At 42.0% G+C, this 19,053-nt stretch overlaps 1 protein-coding gene across 4 annotated transcripts in view; it reads right to left on the bottom strand.

Moving 5' to 3' along the window:
• The window catches only part of slc4a10a (solute carrier family 4 member 10a), a 48,196-nt gene that overhangs the window by 2,288 nt on the left and 26,855 nt on the right, over window positions 1-19,053 (bottom strand). For 3 of the 4 annotated variants that reach the window (XM_072660487.1, XM_072660488.1, XM_072660489.1), the window contains 24 exons: window positions 18,848-18,929; window positions 15,297-15,440; window positions 15,040-15,181; window positions 12,813-12,973; window positions 12,520-12,708; window positions 11,166-11,254; window positions 9,977-10,134; window positions 9,631-9,718; window positions 9,397-9,543; window positions 8,312-8,412; window positions 7,091-7,265; window positions 6,746-6,879; window positions 5,979-6,224; window positions 5,774-5,879; window positions 3,948-4,109; window positions 3,748-3,861; window positions 3,383-3,544; window positions 3,034-3,285; window positions 2,875-2,943; window positions 2,556-2,729; window positions 2,312-2,434; window positions 2,027-2,091; window positions 1,541-1,651; window positions 1,024-1,061 (listed from right to left, as the gene is read on the bottom strand). In XM_072660487.1, coding sequence (XP_072516588.1) covers window positions 1,049-1,061; window positions 1,541-1,651; window positions 2,027-2,091; window positions 2,312-2,434; window positions 2,556-2,729; window positions 2,875-2,943; window positions 3,034-3,285; window positions 3,383-3,544; window positions 3,748-3,861; window positions 3,948-4,109; window positions 5,774-5,879; window positions 5,979-6,224; window positions 6,746-6,879; window positions 7,091-7,265; window positions 8,312-8,412; window positions 9,397-9,543; window positions 9,631-9,718; window positions 9,977-10,134; window positions 11,166-11,254; window positions 12,520-12,708; window positions 12,813-12,973; window positions 15,040-15,181; window positions 15,297-15,440; window positions 18,848-18,929 — 3,207 coding nt within the window. In that variant the 3' untranslated portion in view covers window positions 1,024-1,048. The remainder of the gene's footprint in view (window positions 1-1,023; window positions 1,062-1,540; window positions 1,652-2,026; window positions 2,092-2,311; window positions 2,435-2,555; window positions 2,730-2,874; window positions 2,944-3,033; window positions 3,286-3,382; window positions 3,545-3,747; window positions 3,862-3,947; window positions 4,110-5,773; window positions 5,880-5,978; window positions 6,225-6,745; window positions 6,880-7,090; window positions 7,266-8,311; window positions 8,413-9,396; window positions 9,544-9,630; window positions 9,719-9,976; window positions 10,135-11,165; window positions 11,255-12,519; window positions 12,709-12,812; window positions 12,974-15,039; window positions 15,182-15,296; window positions 15,441-18,847; window positions 18,930-19,053) is intronic. The other variant, XM_072660490.1, reaches the window with a different exon arrangement.

The raw sequence follows: 19,053 nt of genomic DNA, 5'->3' as shown, positions 1-19,053 counted from the left end.
TAGGCAAAGCATCCAAATGTTATGGGGTTTTTTTTATCCTCAAGTTGTTATGGTTCTATATAGAACCCTGAAAGTGTGATAAAGCAGAATTACCAGCCGAGCGGCAGAGGAGTCTGCCCATCGCCACTCTTTCCTTGCGTTTGAGGAATTTGTTTGCTGTCAGCTTTTGAACTTTTTGAACGGCTCTTGTTGATTTGTGCATCTAGTCTATCTGTGATACTGTAAAGCATCACAGATATCACCTGGCCTTAAGAAAAACACCATATACATTCAAATATATCATTATTAATATTAAATATGCTCAGCACCCTTTACCCAAGTAGCAATGAAATCTGAACATGTGGTCAGTCATGTCAACGTGTAATCTGAGCAGTCCAGACAGATGGTAATACCAGGTGTAAACAGGGCCTCATACATGTCCATGTAATAATTGTACAAATTGTACTAAAATGAACTCTGATGTAATGTCTCTGTGACCCTTAGAATGGAATAACAATATCAAAACCATAATTCCTTCTTTTCATCTTTCTTCTGCCATTTAAATATCATGACGATACAATGTATGAGTGGAGGGTAAGTTAACATTTAAGAGTAAATGAAAGCAGTGAGTGATAGCTCATGCTTCACCTCAAACTTTAAAATGCATGCACCTTCCTCTCCATGCTTTGCATTTAACATTCTCAACAAACTCCTCACACAAAACACATACTTAAATCAGAGCCAGCAGCAGTGGGATGGAAAGGAACATGTGTAGCCCAGTCTCACACTTCAGGATGAGTTAATTTGGTTTAAGCTTCTCGCTCAAACCAAACTGGGGTTAAAAATAATGCAAATATATCTTGGTGGTTTAACAGTTATGAAACTGTATGAAATGAGGTTATTATTTCCAAATGAAAATACAACAAAACAGCCAATTATGATTAAAAAAAAAAAGATGCTGATCGAAGTGACCAGTTATTGTGACGAGTTATAGATGGGCTTAAACAAAACCAAAAAAAAAAAAGACTTTGGGGCAGACCTTACCTTTGGAAAGTCAGCTGCTGAGAGGTTAGGAAAGGGAGCTAATGGGTAACATGGGATGAGAAATTCAGTCAAGATATGACAGAGATACTTAGGGAAACCCTGCTTAATTACAGTTTGAGAAAGAGGAGAGGAGGGTAAGGAAGCTCGAATGACGTTCAGGGGAATAAAGCTCCAGATTAACACTTCACACTCGCACATAAGCAGCACAAAGAGTGAAAAAACTTGGAATTTGTTTGACTGGGAAATATGGTTTAAAATTTGCACAAAAAGATGTATGAAACAGTGCAAAAACTACAGTATCATATTTCTGAGTTATACATTGCAACGATGAGAATATAGTGAGGTAAAATAACCATCAGTGAACCTATACATGAGTGATTACATAGCATTACTACATGTGTGTGTTCCTTTGGGACATTAGCTAGGTGCAGTTACAAGTTACAGGTGCAGTGTAGAAATGTAAATGTAATGTATTATACAGCAATACTGAAATGCAGAATGAATTCTGAATTCAAACCTTTTTGCGCTTTGATCTTTTTTGCCATTATCTGTATTGAGGCTTTTCCAGACATTTCCAAAAGAGGTCTTGGTCATTTCATCCGAGATGTTGACTGATGAGGGGTCGTCCCTTAAAACAACACAGGAAAAGGCAGTGCATTCTAATTACAGGACTCCTCCACCTATTTAAAACAAGGGAACTATAACCTGTATCAGCTCTGGACCTTAGATTTTATTTCTAGTCCTGGATCTTGTGAACACTGGCAGATAATATATATTATAGGGCAGTGTTTGTTTCACAGCTCCAGTCCAGCAAGAAACATCTTCTCTATGTCTCTATATAGTCGCAAGTTTTCCCCACTCAAGCGCATTAGATCCAGTCACAGTTCAATAAACTACTAATGATTACAAAATCTCTTGGATTCGAGGTCCAGAGTTGATTAAGTCAGGTCTGAGGCTAGAAATATATTTCAAGTGTATACGTTTTGTTTTGTTTTTTTCTTACTTGTAATGTCCTTCAAGTGGCACCTGCACAATTCCCTCATCTTCTACCATCACACTCTGATTCTCCTAAAAGTAAACAGACATCATCACTCAACATCCAAGGTGTTCTCATACTCGTCTGTAATCATCCATAACCTTCTTTATCCTCAATGGAAAGTTTAAGGTCCCCACAGTCTTTCTATGGACAGATGCTGATTGCTCTTTTGCTGCCAATGACAGAACAGAAAAATCAAGAGGACTGAGTCTATTTACTATTTGGACTGGATGGAAATAGGTAGCACCACACCTCCTGCTGTGCATCTTCTAGTTTCTTCTTCTTGCTCTCAGGCATGAGGTCGTCAAGCCAGCTGAGTTCCCTCTTAGTAAAGATGAAGTCCAGCAGCTTACGGATGAAAACCAGTGCTAAGACCTGCACACACACAAACACAGACACAACACAGCAGTGCGGAATTAGTACTACATTACAGTCCATAGAGTCCGCCTCTCTCATTTCCCACTCCCGCTAACACAAAATGAGTAGGTTGTTTTACCATCATGGGGAAAACAATGGCAGCTCTGGAGGTTTTGATGACCCAAAGGAGGATCAGGCAGCTGAGCTGAATGATGGTAAAGAGGTGAACCTTCCTCAGAGGAACGTGTCTCAGGTAGATGAAGTCTGGCTGGTGTTTCGCTGGCATCCCAAACAACTTCAGACGGTCAAAGAACTGTGCACAGAACAGAAAACATGGGATCCTTCACCATGGGATGAAACTCAGACCTATGATGCATCTTGGCTAATTTAATGGTGTGCGCTTTGGAGAAAGTTATGGTGACTGATGTATAAGGCTTGTACCAGTTAAAGAACATTACCTGTATTCCCCTGAGAGAGGATGCTCCCATGTACAGGAAAACTCCATACAACACAGGCATTGGAATGAACTAGAGACACAAAAAAAAAAGCTCCACATTAACCACATTACATTTCTTACGTAGAAAAAAGATGCATCTCTCACATAATACGTCACTGACCTTAAGGACTGAGGTCATAAACACAGAGCAGCCCATAAGCAGGAAGATCATGAGACCGGTAAAGCGCTGCTCCCTGATGCCGAGGAACTTGGGCTGCTCTCCTGGGGCTGAGCACTCTGACTCCAGCTTTAGGCTGTTCACGTGCGAGATGGACAGCACTGTGGCAGCTACGAACCATGGCAGGCCCATCACTGAGCACACCCCCAGCATCACGCCCACCACAAACAGGTCCAGATGGTACCCACAGCCTTTCTATAGAGACACACACATGCACAAAGGGTAACAAATACTATGGGTGTATTTGTCAGATAGGAAGCATATGTGTGTGTGACTAAGCTTGTCTATCTACCTTTAATTTGTGTTCCTTCCTGTTGATTATGACAGCAGTGATCTGCTGGTCCATGAAGATGAGGATGGTGCAGAGGAGTGCTGGGATGAAGGTGATGATGACCGTCCACCACGGGTTTGGTCCCAGAGGGCTGATGATCCAGCCACGGTCGTCTCTGGTTGGCTGCAGGGGGTTTTGAGGTCAGATATGTACACAGAATCCTTATGTATGGACCAGGTAGACTGTCACACTAAAAACTAGATGGATATGGATATCTAGCCAAAATGAATACAAATTTGAGGCGATTCACTAAAAGTACTGTCTTTAAAAAGGCAAATATTATGGGCACTATGCAACTGTGATGATTTTTATTCTGGGAAACTCACTTTAAACACATTGGGGACCTGCAGTTTTGGAGATGGAACTCCCAGAGCGAAGTCAATCCCCACCATAGTGGCGATGGTGATGAAGACCGCAAAGTCACTGATGATTTGCCTCACCTGTGGCAGGAAACAGCCAAGGTCAGACAGAGACATGTGCAATATTCTGCACAAATGATGACACACAAGCAAACGCACACACTTACTTTGGTGGGGAAGTAACGGCTGGTCTTGAACTCTTTAAGGAAGGAGGACATGGCGACAGTGGAGAAGAACAGGATAACCGACCAGAAAAGCACATCAGGGATGTAAGGGCCGTGATGGCCACAGGCGGTGCCCTGGAATTCTCCCCTGTGCATCACACAGCCCTGCAAACCACAGCAGCACAGAGAATCCACACCATACTGCTGTTAGTGCTGTTTTTTTACAGATCTCAGTAAAAGAGTGTTTATCTATGGTGACACTGGAACATGACAATATAGTGTCTTGCTGAAATAATCAGAGAGGGTTGGGGATTTGTTGGATTAGTTCCTGGGTTGCTGCAGCGTGTGTATGTGTGTGCAACAGCTAAAATATGAGGCAGCAGGAGTGAGAATGAACTGGAGTGAACCAGGAGAGGATTTACTCTTTTAAGCTCTGAGTTTCTGCTCTGAGCCAGCGGGAAACACATGTCTGTAGCAGAGTGATGAGGGAGGATGCTGTGTAACACTTTCTGTCTCTCCATCCCTCTCTCTATTGTGCTTACCCACATTTTCCTCGATCTCTCTCTCTCTCTCTCTCTCTCTCTCTCTCTCTCTCTCTCTCTCTTTCTCTCTGTCAGTGTACGTTAGTGATTGTTAAATGCACTGAAAGCTTCAACACGTTAGCCTCAGGGAAGTGCCAAAAGCAGAGTATTAACATCATGTCTGACAATATGGCTTAGAGTAAATGGAAAGTCCACATTTTCATATTGCAATCATCAAAGGATGTAAACATTCATTCAGAGTAGTTGATGGTGGAGAAGCATACATCCCTGAAGTATCCCTAAGTAATTTAATAACTTCTTGTGAACAAGCATACACCTGAGATGAACTGTCTTTACTGTCCAGGAAAGGCTTCCTACTAGATTTTGGAGCATTGCTGTGAGGATGAGGATTTGGATGATCGGGATGTTGGATGATCACCACCCCACCTCATCTTCAACTGCCCACATCATTCTGAAAAGTATTGAATAAAGCAGCACCATACCAGAGAACACAGTTTCACTGCTCCTCAGCTCAATGCTGGAGGGCTGTATACCCCTCTAGCTCATTCTTGGCATTAGGCATGGTGCCAATAGGTTGATGTTAATCTGCTCCAGAGAGTCCTAATCTATTGGCAATACTTTCTCTCCACAGGCACTAGACAAGCTGTAGGTGTACATTTGAGTACATCTGTGTCAGCAATGAGTGAAACTTAAAGTAGCCAAATGCATTTATTAGAAGGGATGTCCTCAAACATTTGGACAGTAGTGTATGTGTAGATGGAATACTGTGATGCAAATTATCCTTCTTTTCATCTCTTTTCATCTTTTTTCATGTGACTGGTTTTATTGCTTGGCCTTTATTTAAGCATTGCCTTGGTACAGTCATTTTGCAATAGAAGAAAACAGAAATGACTTATCGGTTATATAAACAAAATATTACATGCATACTTTTCAGGCCACCTGGAACAATTAAAAAAATGCTGCGGTTCATGCAAGTGCAACAAAGAGACATAGATCTGCTCTCCAGTAAAAAGGTTTAAATCTCTGATTTATCATCAGAGAAAATGCACGCTGTAGGGATTGGCACTGTAACGCTGATGCTGTACTTTGTAACATTGTTTACTAGGAGAAAACGTACACTAACTATACTAGTTTGTCTAAATCTACATTATTAAGTGTTTACACCAGTAGCACACATCACAGCCCGACATGAATTGGTTGATATTCAATGCACTCTGCATGTCTTGCACTCAACAGGGTGGCACAAAATAGCTTTCGCCCACTGCCGTGTTCTTGTCCACTCCTCACCTTGACATCCAGGCCTAGCCAGTCCACTTCAGAGGCAGTGATGTTCTTCTCCTGCCAGTAGCGCAGAGTGCCGTTGCTTGGCTCTTCTGGCTCTGTGCACACACAGCTGAAGGGGGAAAATGTATAAAAGCAGTTAAGAGGATATATATTTAAGTCAAACACATTCTAACTGGTGTTTTTCTTGTGTGTTTGCTTGCATACTCACGAGTACTGTGTGAGCTTGTTGAGGTCACCGTGCATGTTGAAGGGGTAGTGCTCTCCCAAGTGCACTAGTTTCTCTAAAGCCTCGTAGATGAAGATGATGCAGATGAGCGAGGCGAAGGCTTCTTCCGTAAACCGCGTAATGTAACACACCAGCGAGCTGGCGTCCGTGGCAACCAGCAGCAGACAGAAGAAAGCTGTCCACAACCCAATACACACACGCAAGGAGAGGTAGGACAGCCCATATTCCCTAAAGAAACACACACAGTGTTTGTGATGAATCAAGTATTATGAAACTATATTAAAACTTCCAGATATCAGCACTGCATTATAGCTATGATCTATATATTGGCCCAATAACTAAAACAGAGTCATACTATATAACAAAGCATGTTAACCTTTAATGTCCAAAAACTTTTTTTCTATTTTTTAATCTACTCCTCTATTCAAAGACAGGAATTCTCAATGCTGTTGTTGCATTTACTTTGATCTATCCAAGCCTGTCAGTTTGTAACAAACACAGTGCATTCAGTTAAAAGCCAATACACAGTAGCTAGTACATTTGGTCAAATTTAAAGGTTAAAAGGACAACACCGACAACAAGTCTCTGAATGCACTGCTGATGTTGTTAGAGGGTTAAGGGCCTTGCCCAAGGGCTCAACAGCGGAAGTTTAGTGGACCTGGGTTTCAAACCCACAACCCTGTGATCAATAACTCAATGCTCTGCATATTGAGCCATCCCTGCCACTGTTAACCAATGCCGAAACTCACTTGCAGAATTTAAAGAGGATCTTCTCAAATACCAGGACAGGCCCAGTGCTACCCAGGATAGTGAGAGGCTGCCCAGCAAACAGAGAGTATGCTATCCCAGTCATAGAGGCACCAAACAGAGACTCTATGGCACTCTAAGAGAGAAAGAGACAGAGATCATGGGCTGCATGATGCAGTGCATATGGTAAACTATTGTGCATATACACATGATATTCTGTACATCGCTGCTGTCACCATTTTGGAGAGATATGTTTTTCATCGGACAGCAACGATATATATACACACATACTACTTAGTATATATACACCAGTGTGTGGTGAAATATGCAGTGAAATATGCTCTCACTATGCGACCCTCTGTGGCTTCTCCCAACAGGCCTCCAAAAGTGATGACGGGAGACATGCAGGCGCAGTACAGAAAGAGGAAAGACGCTAAACACTGCAGGCTGAGGGCATCAGTATAGTCAGACAGGTAGTGTGGTGCCTTGCGCTTTATGTCCAGGAAAAAGCCTCCAAAAAACCTGCACAACACAAAACATAAGCACTTTATCTCCCAGGCGATATCAGAAAAATATTATATTGCAATACAATTAGCAAAAGATTTGGAATTTGCTGCATTATATCTAATTAAACAGGAAGTTTTCTGCAGTTGCAGTGAAACACTACAGTGCAGTGAAACACACACACACACACACACACCTACAGTGACAGTGAGCATACATGCCCGGAGCGATGGGCAGCCATTGCTGCTGCGGCCAGAGTTAAGGGAGGGTGAAGGGCCTTGCTCAGGGGCCCAACAGTGCCAACTTGCTGAGCCCGGGTATTATACCTACAACCCTGTCATCAATATCCTGGTGCTCTAACTGCTGAGCCAGCACTACTCGAGGGGTAGGAATTTTTTAGGGATGCACTGTATGTTGTGGATAGCCTCATCAGTGGACAGATTTTATAAATCAGAAGAATTAAAGCTGACTGTAGCTGAAAGTTCAGATCCCACAAGTGGAACTGTCTGCTGGATATTGTAACTGCAATATGCCTAGGTATGGTTATTTTTGCAATAATAAAGGATGCATGAGGTTGTACACAGGACTTGATTTGAACACATTTTAATCAGCCCAAAAGACATACAAGTTAACACATTTACACTAAATAAAAAAACAATCATGCTTGCTCCAGAGTACTATTTGGATCCGAGAAATAAAGCTGAGAAATAAGGTTTTACCTTTAAAACAGTAAAAACTTCTCAATAACAACAGTGTACTACCATTCCATTTGAATGAATCTTAAAGGTCTGAATTAATGAGAGTCGTCCATTGTAATCAGGTCAACTGAGAAAAAAAAGATTTAGTGAAGTGTCAGCTGATGTTCTGATGAATACAAATGCAGGACTCCATGAGACACTGTGTATAAGGGGGCTGTCTGTCTCCTCTGTAAGACCAACTAGATTTAGTGCAGAGGAGAGGAGAAAGCAAACAAAAGACTTGACGAAAGAGGATAAGAAAGACCAAGAACCTCTCAGACAGGGCCTCACTTTCCCAAAGACAGACATGCACACACACACACTCACTTTCCCGTGCGCTGTAATTCAGGCCCTCCATGGCCTCCGTGTGCTTCTTCCTCTCCTAGATCAGTCACTCCGTTAGGTAAAGGAGGAATTTTCCTTTTCTCCTAGAAAATTACATAGGCATCAATTTCATTAACCTCAATCACCACTTAACACTCTCAAACTAATACAGCCTCATAATTCAGCACTCCACTACATGCTAATGAGATTAGTCTCTCGGGAGAGACCAACATGGTTTCAGCTAACCTATCGTTTCAGCTGGATCGTTCTTTAGAGGATAGACCATCTTCGATTCGCATAAGCACTCCCTCGGGAAACCCGTTTTTACACCTGTAGCATGTTTGCTCTTGTCTAACCAGTTAATGGCATCGTGAACGTGGCAGTATACTACCGTAAGCTCAAACTTGAGGGGTACACCCAATAGTTGGGTCAGATTGAGGTCATATCATTCTCACCATAAATTAACCATTCCAATGTTTGGGGCCGGACTGAGACCACCTCTTCTCAAGGGTCTTGGTGTGATGTTTTGGTCTGTATTCGAGTGCAATTACTGTATTCACACCTGTCCAAATGAATTCAATTTTACCAGACTAAAAGTGCACGTGTAAAAACGCCCTAAAACTAAACAAAAAAATAAACTCACCAAGCAATTTATTAGGAACATGCATGCAATTATCTAATTAGCCAATCATGTGGCAGCAGTGCAATGCATAAAATTATGTTTACAGACTAGTTCCTTGAGGCAACTCTTGAGGATGGGCTACAACAGCAGTGAGGTTTTTGTTATGTCAGGCAAGAACTGGAAGCTATGGCAGCACTGGGCTGAGGCTCACCAAATCTGGACAGCTGAAAACTGGAAAAACTTAGCCTGGTCTATTAAATCTCATTTTCTGTTGAGGCTTGCCTTGTGTCCACAGTGCAGGCAGGTGGAGGTGGTGAAATTGTGTGGGGAATGTTTTCTTGGCACACTTTGGGGCTGATAATACCGATCAAACATCGCTTGAATGCCAAGGTCTGTTTGAGTATTGCCACTGACCGGCCATAATGAATTGAATTAAGTGTTAAAAGATCTGTGCTTTAGGTCCCACCTGAGAGGGCACGTTCTTGGGCGGTTCTATTCTGATGGTAGGGTCCCACTCTCCTGGTGGCAGCACTGTCACTTGGTCCAAAAACTCATCAATACCAGCAACCAAGTCACTCCGGTCCTTTGCCTTATATGCTACATCATGAAACACCTAAGCAGTGGAGATAAGCAGTTAACAGGTTAGAGAGTAAAAACACAGACAGAGAATGAAGTGTGGGATGGGGCTGAGGGTACTGACCTCATCTGTCATGAGCGTGGCAATGGAGCGACCGATCTCATGATACTGTGGCCCTTTCCCCATAGGCCCCAGCAGTATAAACAGAAACCTGGAAAACGGGCACATTGTACTATAGAAGCTAGTCTAACAGACACAGCAGACTGACACAGACGCCTGTTTCTTTGCATTGTAAGGAATCTGCAATGATTCAGTTTCCCAGACAAAAACAAAAAAACATTGGATATTCAGGAGGATCTCCAGAACACTCGTTCTCACTAATTCCCTTCACCATGATCAGATGACAACACATGCAACCTTAAGTATTCTGAATGTGTTTTTATTTGTGTACAGTGCTCCTGCATCTCACCTCGTGGTGATGGGAACCTCAGCCAAGCCATTGAGCAGCACAGCAGGGGAGAGGCGCACAAAGGCCACCACTGGCTTTTCCAAGAACTCTAGTTCACCAACCAGGATGTTTGAGGCCTCTGCCCCAGGTGGGATCTTCTTCATGAAATGAAGATCTATCTGCAGATTTCAAATACGTGCAGTTATATTACTAGCAATGTCAAAGCTTCTATATCTAAAAGAGAAAAAGAGATTTGTTGGGGGCACAAAAAATAATATAGATAACATGCACATGAGCAGTCTACACATTGCTAACTCACATCAAGCATGTCTTGGATGATTGACTACATATGAGATAAGGGGGAAACGTGTTTCTTATATTTTTTGTAAAACTACTCGAAGTGGTAGATTTGTAAACATACTAACAAACCGAGTTATTGTTTGTCAAACTGTCCTTTTAAACTCCTTTACTGACATACTAAGACAGTTAGCACAGTAATTTCTGTCATTTCTGCTCGTCCCCTTTAATAATAACTTTTGTCACATTTACTAGTTATGTGAAGAACTTAATGTAAAAAGGAAACTCATAGATAAAAAAAAATGTTATTTTATTGTTTATTTGATGTAGCATAGAAACCACAGGGTTCCCACATGTCCTGAATAACAGAAAAGTAAGAGACTATTTTTCATAGAAACTTCTGGAAAATTGCTAAAAATGTTCTGGAAATATGAGTTAGATCCTGACCTGAGCTATTACATGTCATAGTTTATCCTGCTTTTGTTGGAGTGACTGTCTCTACTGTCCATGGAAGAGTTTGGAGCATTGCAGTGAGGATTTGACTGCTTTTATGAGGTCAGGGTTTTAGATGATCACCATGCCACCCCACCTCATCCTAAAAGTATTGGATGGTGCACCATCATTCCAGAGAACACAGTTTCACTGCTCCATAGGAGCTTTATATATCTGCTCCATGGTGCCAGCAATGCAACTTACCTGAATGCAACAGGACCTTAATCAACATTTGTACATATAGTGCATGTTGTCGTGGAAAAATCCTAAAAAAGTCTAAAAGGGTGGGTTGTGCTACATCAGTTTCACAAAAGCTCCAGTAGCACATGCCAATACAATTTAACATGTCCAACGTGAATATGCACATGCTGAAACTCTTCTGGCATGTAAGTGAGATGACTAATGTCAGGATGAGTTTTACCTTACTGAAGTCCACTGCACTGTTTTCTCGACTGCCATCACTCCGGGCCTCTGTGCAAGTTGGCTGTGATTGTGGAGAAACCGTTTGACCTGCGAACAGCAGAGACTCATCATGAACTCACTATTAAGGCTAGCAAGATGAGGCCTTAAGATTACCCTCTAAATGAGATGACCTAAATACTCATGTTTAAAGCAACCATGCAATGACACATAATGTAATGTAATATTGTATATGATAATAATAATGTAAATAATATTTTAGGGTGAGGGTATTCGTGTTAGCATGGCAATGAATGAGGCCTTTCCTAGAACAGAACATAAATGCAGTCAGGGCTACACTACTTCTACAGGTCCTGTGGCGACTAGAGTTGGTAGTATTGCAATGTGTAAGTATCCTGAAGAAATTACACAGACTAACTCCTAAGACTGTTGAATATCAACTCTATGAACACTACGCATTGTGGTTTCAGCACTAGACGCTGGACAGCTCCCTTTAAGCTCCAGAGCTGTTTAGACGACAGAGTTATAGTCTTGGTCTAAAGGCCATTACACACTGAACATAACACAATAAACAAACATGCCAAAAGTATATTGATTTTATATGCCCCTCAATAAAATTATCAATAACAGGGGCACAAATAAATTTTTTTATGATATTCAGATTAATTTGCATTCAGTGTGTAAAGACCGCAACCCTGTGTTTTAGTAAAACATTAGTCTCCATCAGAGTTGCCTGATAGCGGCTCTTCTGCTGGGTCCTGGAAGGGGATGGGGTGGTAACCCATGCCATAAGGGGGACTGAGTCGCTTGCTGAGGGGGAATCTGGGCCTGCTGGGGAGTAAGGTAGAGGGGTTTGGGGGAGCAGAGACACTGCTGGTCTGAGAGTGCTTAGAGAGAGGGGACACACACTTGGGGTAGCAGAGGGGCCAGACTTTGCCTGAAGGTGACTGTGTGTTTCTCATACAGCCTGCCTTTAAAGAGGACCAGAAGGGGGCCTTAGGACTGGGAAGGTGAAGTGTAGGGACCACGGCTGAAGGGGAAACATACATACAAACATGCATACAGATAACACACAGATAACACACAACAGACACACACATCACAGAGCAAATAAGAAAACACAGTGTGACGTATAAACAAACAATAAAAGTGTAAATATGATAAAAAAATGTGATACTGACTTCATAAAAAGGTCAAAAGAAAGTCAATAAATGAAATACATGTGATTCTTTATTATTATTATTATTTTAAATGACAGACTGAGAATGTATATAAACTGGATAAGACAACATTTTGTAGCAATATTTTGTAACAGTATATCACTAAAGCCAAGATTTCAAGCTGGATGCTAATACCATTCTTATCCATTGAGTGTGGCTCAGACTGCTTCTTCCCAATGTCAGCGAAGGAGCGGACAATGGGGATGCGATTGGCCAGTTTCTTCTGGTTCTGATGGTGGTGCTGTTTAAGGAGAGCATTGCGGATCTTCTTCCGCACTTCTTCTCCCAGAGCAACTGACGTCTCGTGCTGGTCTAGAACCATGTCTGCATGTTTAAAGTGGGAAAATTGCAGATGTTTTTTTCAGTATTCTAGATTGTAAAACATGATATTGTAACGTATATGCAATGCAAGTGCTGATCTACGAGACCTGCAATCTCCTCCAGTGAGTTCGCTCTCATATCCAGCATGACGATGCCATTGAGGATACAGCTGCGCAGCTCGAACAGGCTGTGTAGGGAAAGTGTGGCTACATAGGGCTTACTCCATCTTTCCCCTCCGTCCTCCACGTCCTCTTCAAACTTTAGCCATCTGCAAACACACAACACATTTATATTTACATGTATGACATTAAGCAGACGCTCTTATCCAGCGACTTAAAAAAGTGCTTCGCTATTTATTTAAGAATAACCTCAGCTAGTTTGAATAGACTAAAATCCAAAGATCCCTCTAAGCTTAGATACTACTAAACACAAGTCAATATGGAGATCATAATACTCTACTCTTTGCCCAGGTACTCTCGGAAGAGGTGGGTCTGCGTTTGAAGACAGTGAGCAACTCTGCTGTTCAGACACCCAAGGGAGTGACACAGAGTGAGCAAAAGACAGTGGGCTGGTGAAATCCCACCCCACCAAAACGTCCAAAATCCAAAAGTGGTGTGATTCTACTCCAGATTGGAACGCAGTGAAGTATAATGTGGACTGGCAGCACCTGAGATATGGTCAGCATTAATGATTCCACCACTAGAAAGATTCTGGGTAAAATGGTATCAATGAGAGAGTTGCAAAGGGGAAAGCCACTGCTAATATAGAGGAACATAAGGGCTTGTCTCATATTTGCCAAAAAAACACCCTGATGACCCCCCAAGCCTTCTTGAATAATAATCTCTTGATGAGTCATAAGTGGAACCTTTTAAATGGATTCATTTACATCTGGTATAAAGCTAATTCAGCATTCCACACCAATTATAATAAAATACCAACAGTCAAACATGGTGGCGGTAGTGTAATGGTACAGGGATGCTTTGCTGTCTTAAGGCCTGAGTGACTTGCCATGACTGATGAAACCTTAAAATCTGCTCTCAACAAGAAAATAAGGTCCAGTCATCAGTTTGTGATCTGAAGCACAACTGCGTTCTGCTTAGGTTATGATTGGTTATGATCATGACTGGGTTATGATTGGAAGCACAGGAGCAAGAATCTGAATGGGCCAAAACAAATTAAACAAATGTTTTGGAGTGGCCCACCATTGAGATAATGTGGCAGTTCTTCCTCGAAAGCTCTCCAATTACAGAAATCTTGCAAAGAAGAGTGGCCAGGAATTTCTCCACAGCAACGAGAAAGACTGGTCTCCAGTTATAGGAAGTATTTGGTTATAGCTGTTTAAGTGTGAAACCATTTATTGTGGCAAATGTGCAAAAGTACTTTTTAACAGCACTGTATATAGACAGATAAACAGACAGACAGAAATAGTGAGAAACTAAGAGAGGGAGGGAGAAAGAGAGTGTAGTATGTAGGTCATGTACCAAACACAATGAAATGGGAACAGCTTTGTACATTTCAGCACTTTATTCACATCATTTGGACATTAAGTTTTCGTTACAGGGCATTTGTCATGTCATGCCAGTGCTGTTCCACCTGTACAAGACATTGTATGTCCTACATTAAGGTAGCTTATTGCTGTTTTTATGCAGGATATGATGAATCTGCCTCTGTGTGCCCACTTAAAGACTAAATGTCCTGTAACCACCACTAAGAGAAGCAGGACTTTCTATAGAGAAGCCTTAAGTGGTGTTCACTTCATTAGGTACACTTAAAAGGGCAGGAGCATGCACGCTAAAATCCTGGAGATCTGCACTGAGTAGGGTTAACCTAGGATAAACAGAAACTAGCACATTGCACCGGTCAATCATTCAGACCGGGTCAATAACCACACTGTTTACTTTCCATAGAACATGGAGAGCAGATAGGAGGCACTGTCACTGTCAAAGTCATTTACTGTATGCAACACGTCTAATACATAGGGGAAATAAGGATGCTGATACTAGTCTAAACAGGCTAATTTGAGTAATAATTGTACTTAGACTTAATTCTTGTCCAGATTGGTTGTATTGTACATCCATTAATGAGCTGCACTTCACTGTGTTATTCGAATTGTACTGAAGTGTACCAACGTGTACCAGGGAAACTACATACAATACAATAAACACCGAACAATCAGTCAATCATGCGGCAGCAGTGCAGTGCATAAAAGCGGGCACATACTGGCCAGCAGCTTCAGGTAATATTTACATCAGAATAGGAACTAAAATGTGAAATAGGAACTAAAATGTGATTTTCTACACCTGAAATTCTCTGTATGTGTGTGTGTTGGTGTACCTAGCAGTCTCTTTCCACTCAGCATCCTCTCCCTCTCTCAAACAGATCTCATCTAGCTCAGTGAAGAGTGCGTGAGGAATGTGCTCCTCATCCTCATCCTCCATCCCCAACAGAAACTGCACCCTCTGAGACGGAGTGTCCACTGCAGGCCAGAGAGAGAGCGCGAGAAAGAGAGAGTATGAGACAGCAGAGATAAGAAAGGTTTGAGTCACTCATTTACAGTATGGTAAGCATTTTCACTCTACACACACACTTACTGTACGAGGGAGACTCCCTGCCATCCTCGGTTCCAGAGTCTCTCTCTCGTGACCTCTTCCTGTGACGATGTCCATGGTGGCGGTGTCGTCTGTGTGATCTCCGGCCTAGAGGGACGTGCACCCCGATGTACAGAGTGCGGTGACCTGCAAGAGCAAAACACAGCCATCAAGAAACATGCTGGACATATAATAAACTATTTCACCAGCCAAGCCATACAGTTATTCACCAGATTTGATTGATGTCCATCCATTTCAATAAGACTCAAAGTCAGTCTTCTTTTCAGTCTCTGGCAGCCTCCCTCTCCTCAATGCCTGTAGCACTCATGTCTGACTCCAACACTACTGAGTCTGTCTGAGGGATGCAGGTTGACAAGGTGTGTCTGTGTGTGTGTGGGGGGGGGGGGGGGGGCATGTGAAACTAATCCGTACTGACAACCACCTCAGGCACACACACTGAGAACCAGTGGCCTTACATACTGGCCCTAACACCACCACTGTGTGTGTGTTTGTTTCTCTGTATGTGTGTGTGTGTGTGAATGCACGTCTATGATGACAGTTGTAATCTTGGCTCCTCCATCTTGGATTAACATAAAAAGTATTGGACCAAAGATGGCATTTGAACCAATGGTTGAAGACACTGATACTAGCCAAACAGTGCTTCCCGTTTGTCTGCCATTCCAAAGTAAAAAAAAAATCAATCCAACCAATCATCTAATGCACTGCCTTGGGGGGCCTGAAACTCACCCGGGAAGCTTGTTTCCTGCCCCACTACCCCCATGCACACATTACAGAATTCAGTTAGTTTACAGCCCTAATTATCTATATCGTCATACACTGCCGACAGCACATCTCAACGTCTGCCGACAACAACGTGCACGTCTCCTCGCTCTCCCAGGTTTCAAGATACAGAGGGAGGAGTTTATCCATTTTCCTAATCCATATTCTTTCAACTTGTATCAGTCGTCTCTTACGGACACCCAGTTTGGCACATGGCATTGCATCAGTTCTCGCATGTATTTTGGTGAAGTCATATGTTTTTGGAGAGCAAAACAACTCCTGCTGAAAGATCTTTGTAACCTCTTAACCTTGTGTCACTGATCAGTCGTGTAGAGTGCAAACCAAAACCATGTAAAGATTCCAGTTCTATCCTATAATATTCCATCTCCACCTTTGTCCATGTGTCCATGACAAATCTGTACAACCCCCCACCACCCCATCACCTCCCTTTTAGCTATCATCTATCATTCCTGGCTCCAAACATTAGAGGAGGGACTTGGCTTCCTACCACAGAGAAAAAGCCATCCGAACTCCAGCTCAAAATTACTCGTGGAGAAATTATAATTATTATGACATCCTGAGAATTTTGAGAAAATAATTAATTATGTTGTCTGACATGGAGTCTGGAGTCTGGAGTTTTTTTGGGCTTTTATTGGTCTTTCACATTTCTGGATGGACACTTCTGAGTAACAGTGTTGGCTGTAACATGAAGACAAGCTTTTCATAGGTGTTAAACAGAGAGCAATGTTAGAGCAATAAAAGTAGCAGGCTAGTTCTTATCAGCCTTATTCATTAAGAGTAGGTGGTTACAGTAATCGGAAACTCCAATAATCGCATATGTAAGGAGGCCAAAGCGACTACTCCTTTTATCCTTTTATGGGCCATTAAGGGTTGATGCACCCGTACACTTAATTGCGACAGTCGCTTTCTGACACCAGAACAGGGTTTGTGACAGCACAAAGTGTTACTAGTTCAGAGTTGGAAGTCAGAGCAAAGTATGACTAGTAAAACTAGACAATTCAGGCTGGCAGATATGGCACCTCTCAACAGCGAGTCGTGAGATGATTTAAAGTGGAACTGGCAGATGTCCCTGGAAATATATGACAGTCGGTGTGAGTGCTGTGTCTATTACGTATTAACATTAAGAAGGAAAAAGAAAGGACAGCTTTCTGCTTCCCTTTCTTACACAGACTTTTCTTAATACTGTAATAAAGAAGCTTAACCCAGCATTTTAGTTTATATTGTTGGAAAATAACCTTCTTATCTTTCACTGGAAGTCACCGTTGAACATATTGTATTCCAATTCATTTTGGACCTTTCTATTGGTCTCTTTATTATTTTTGACATGATGTAAAGAACAACTCTCAGATTTAAATGATGTAAAAAAGTGACAAATGCTATAAATGGAGATACAAGGTTTTTGCAGGACAAAATATTTAGGGTTTAGGGTCTTTTCAACACACATGCGTGCACATACACACTGGTCCCCTGCAATTACCTACATCACCTCTCGGTGACCTCAGTACAGGCAGTGTGTGTGTGTGTGTGTTTGGGTGTTTACATGCCCCCATGGTCAGGTTGCACAGATGAGCCGCCTGTGATTACGTCAGCATACTATTAACATGTAGTCAGAGGGGCAAACGTGAGAGAGAACAAACATGTGAACGGACCCTGATACATCAAGAAGATCGGCAGAAATGAATGAACATTTAATTAAGAATCTGATATTACCATGATATGATTCATCACAGATTGTACACAGCTCTAGCACTCTAAGCTCTGAGGAGGACAAGTAAGGACAGGGTTTTGGAAATAGAGAAATTACGCGAATGCTTGTTCCTCTGGCTGCGTGCATGGTGTGTGAGCCAAGATTAGACTGCTCTCAAAAAGGAATATTTCCCGAGGACTCAGCAAAGCTGACGTCAGGAGCTGTACAGGCTTTTTGTTCATCATGGCTTACGGTCTCTTAGCATTGATTTTAGTCTCTGTTACGGCAGAATATAGAAATGAATTGTATGAGCATTAGTGCATGGGTACTGTAGTACCAGAGTAACTGTTCAAGAAGCCAGTATTCAAATACTGAAATCATATGGTTCAGTATGGTTCATCATAACCGTTTACTTCACCTTGAGTTCACACTACAGCTGCGCATTTGGCGTCATTTTGCTCATGTTGATTATTTGGATTTTATTTGAATTATGTTATGTCCCAACTATGTGTTGAGAAATATGCATTGTCCCCTTAAAAACAAATTCTCACATGACTCTGACCTGGCCAGTCTGCTACATGGCAACACCGGCCACACCGGCCACCGACCACTCTCTCTCACCTCTCCTAAGGATTCCAGCTACTCAAATCAGGATCAGGATTGAGTTCATTTTCATTTTCTGCTCTCTGCAGTTGAAACTAACCCCCCAACCTGAAAATACTGAGCTTGTCACAAAGACGTTGACTGAGAATACAGAGAAGGCAAAACTACTACAGTAGCTGATGTTAACCACTCTAGTTGTTAGCTGGTTAAGAAACAGTAAAAAAACATTTGCTTAAAAAGTGTTCATGTTGCCCATTGATTTTGCCCTTCGCATTGGGTGACCAACTACTCATTTATTAACTCGTATGGTTCCTTAAATATCAATATTAGTCAAGATGCAAATCCCTAATGATCTTTGCAGGGGCAGTGAAGCTGACTTTGTCGTTTTGACACTCACACATTTAGAGAATGTTAAGGAATCCATATTAGAAACATACAGAATAAGAGATTTCTTCTCATTTACCTTCCAACTCCTCCTTTTCGAAGTTGGTGTTGAGCATAGAGCGCGTGCCGCCTCTGTCCAATACAGCCTCCTCATCATTCCTCTGCAGAACACACACACATACACACACACACACACACACTCATTAGAGATTGCAGTTCAACACAACAAACACAACACAAACAAAAACATACACAACCAGAAAAGTTCACTGATAAGTTCAACTT

Source organism: Salminus brasiliensis, chromosome 17 (genome assembly GCF_030463535.1).
Source record: "Salminus brasiliensis chromosome 17, fSalBra1.hap2, whole genome shotgun sequence".
Classification (NCBI taxonomy): domain Eukaryota; kingdom Metazoa; phylum Chordata; class Actinopteri; order Characiformes; family Bryconidae; genus Salminus; species Salminus brasiliensis.
Note: the sequence above shows the minus strand (reverse complement) of the source record. Positions and strands in the feature narration are given on the sequence as shown.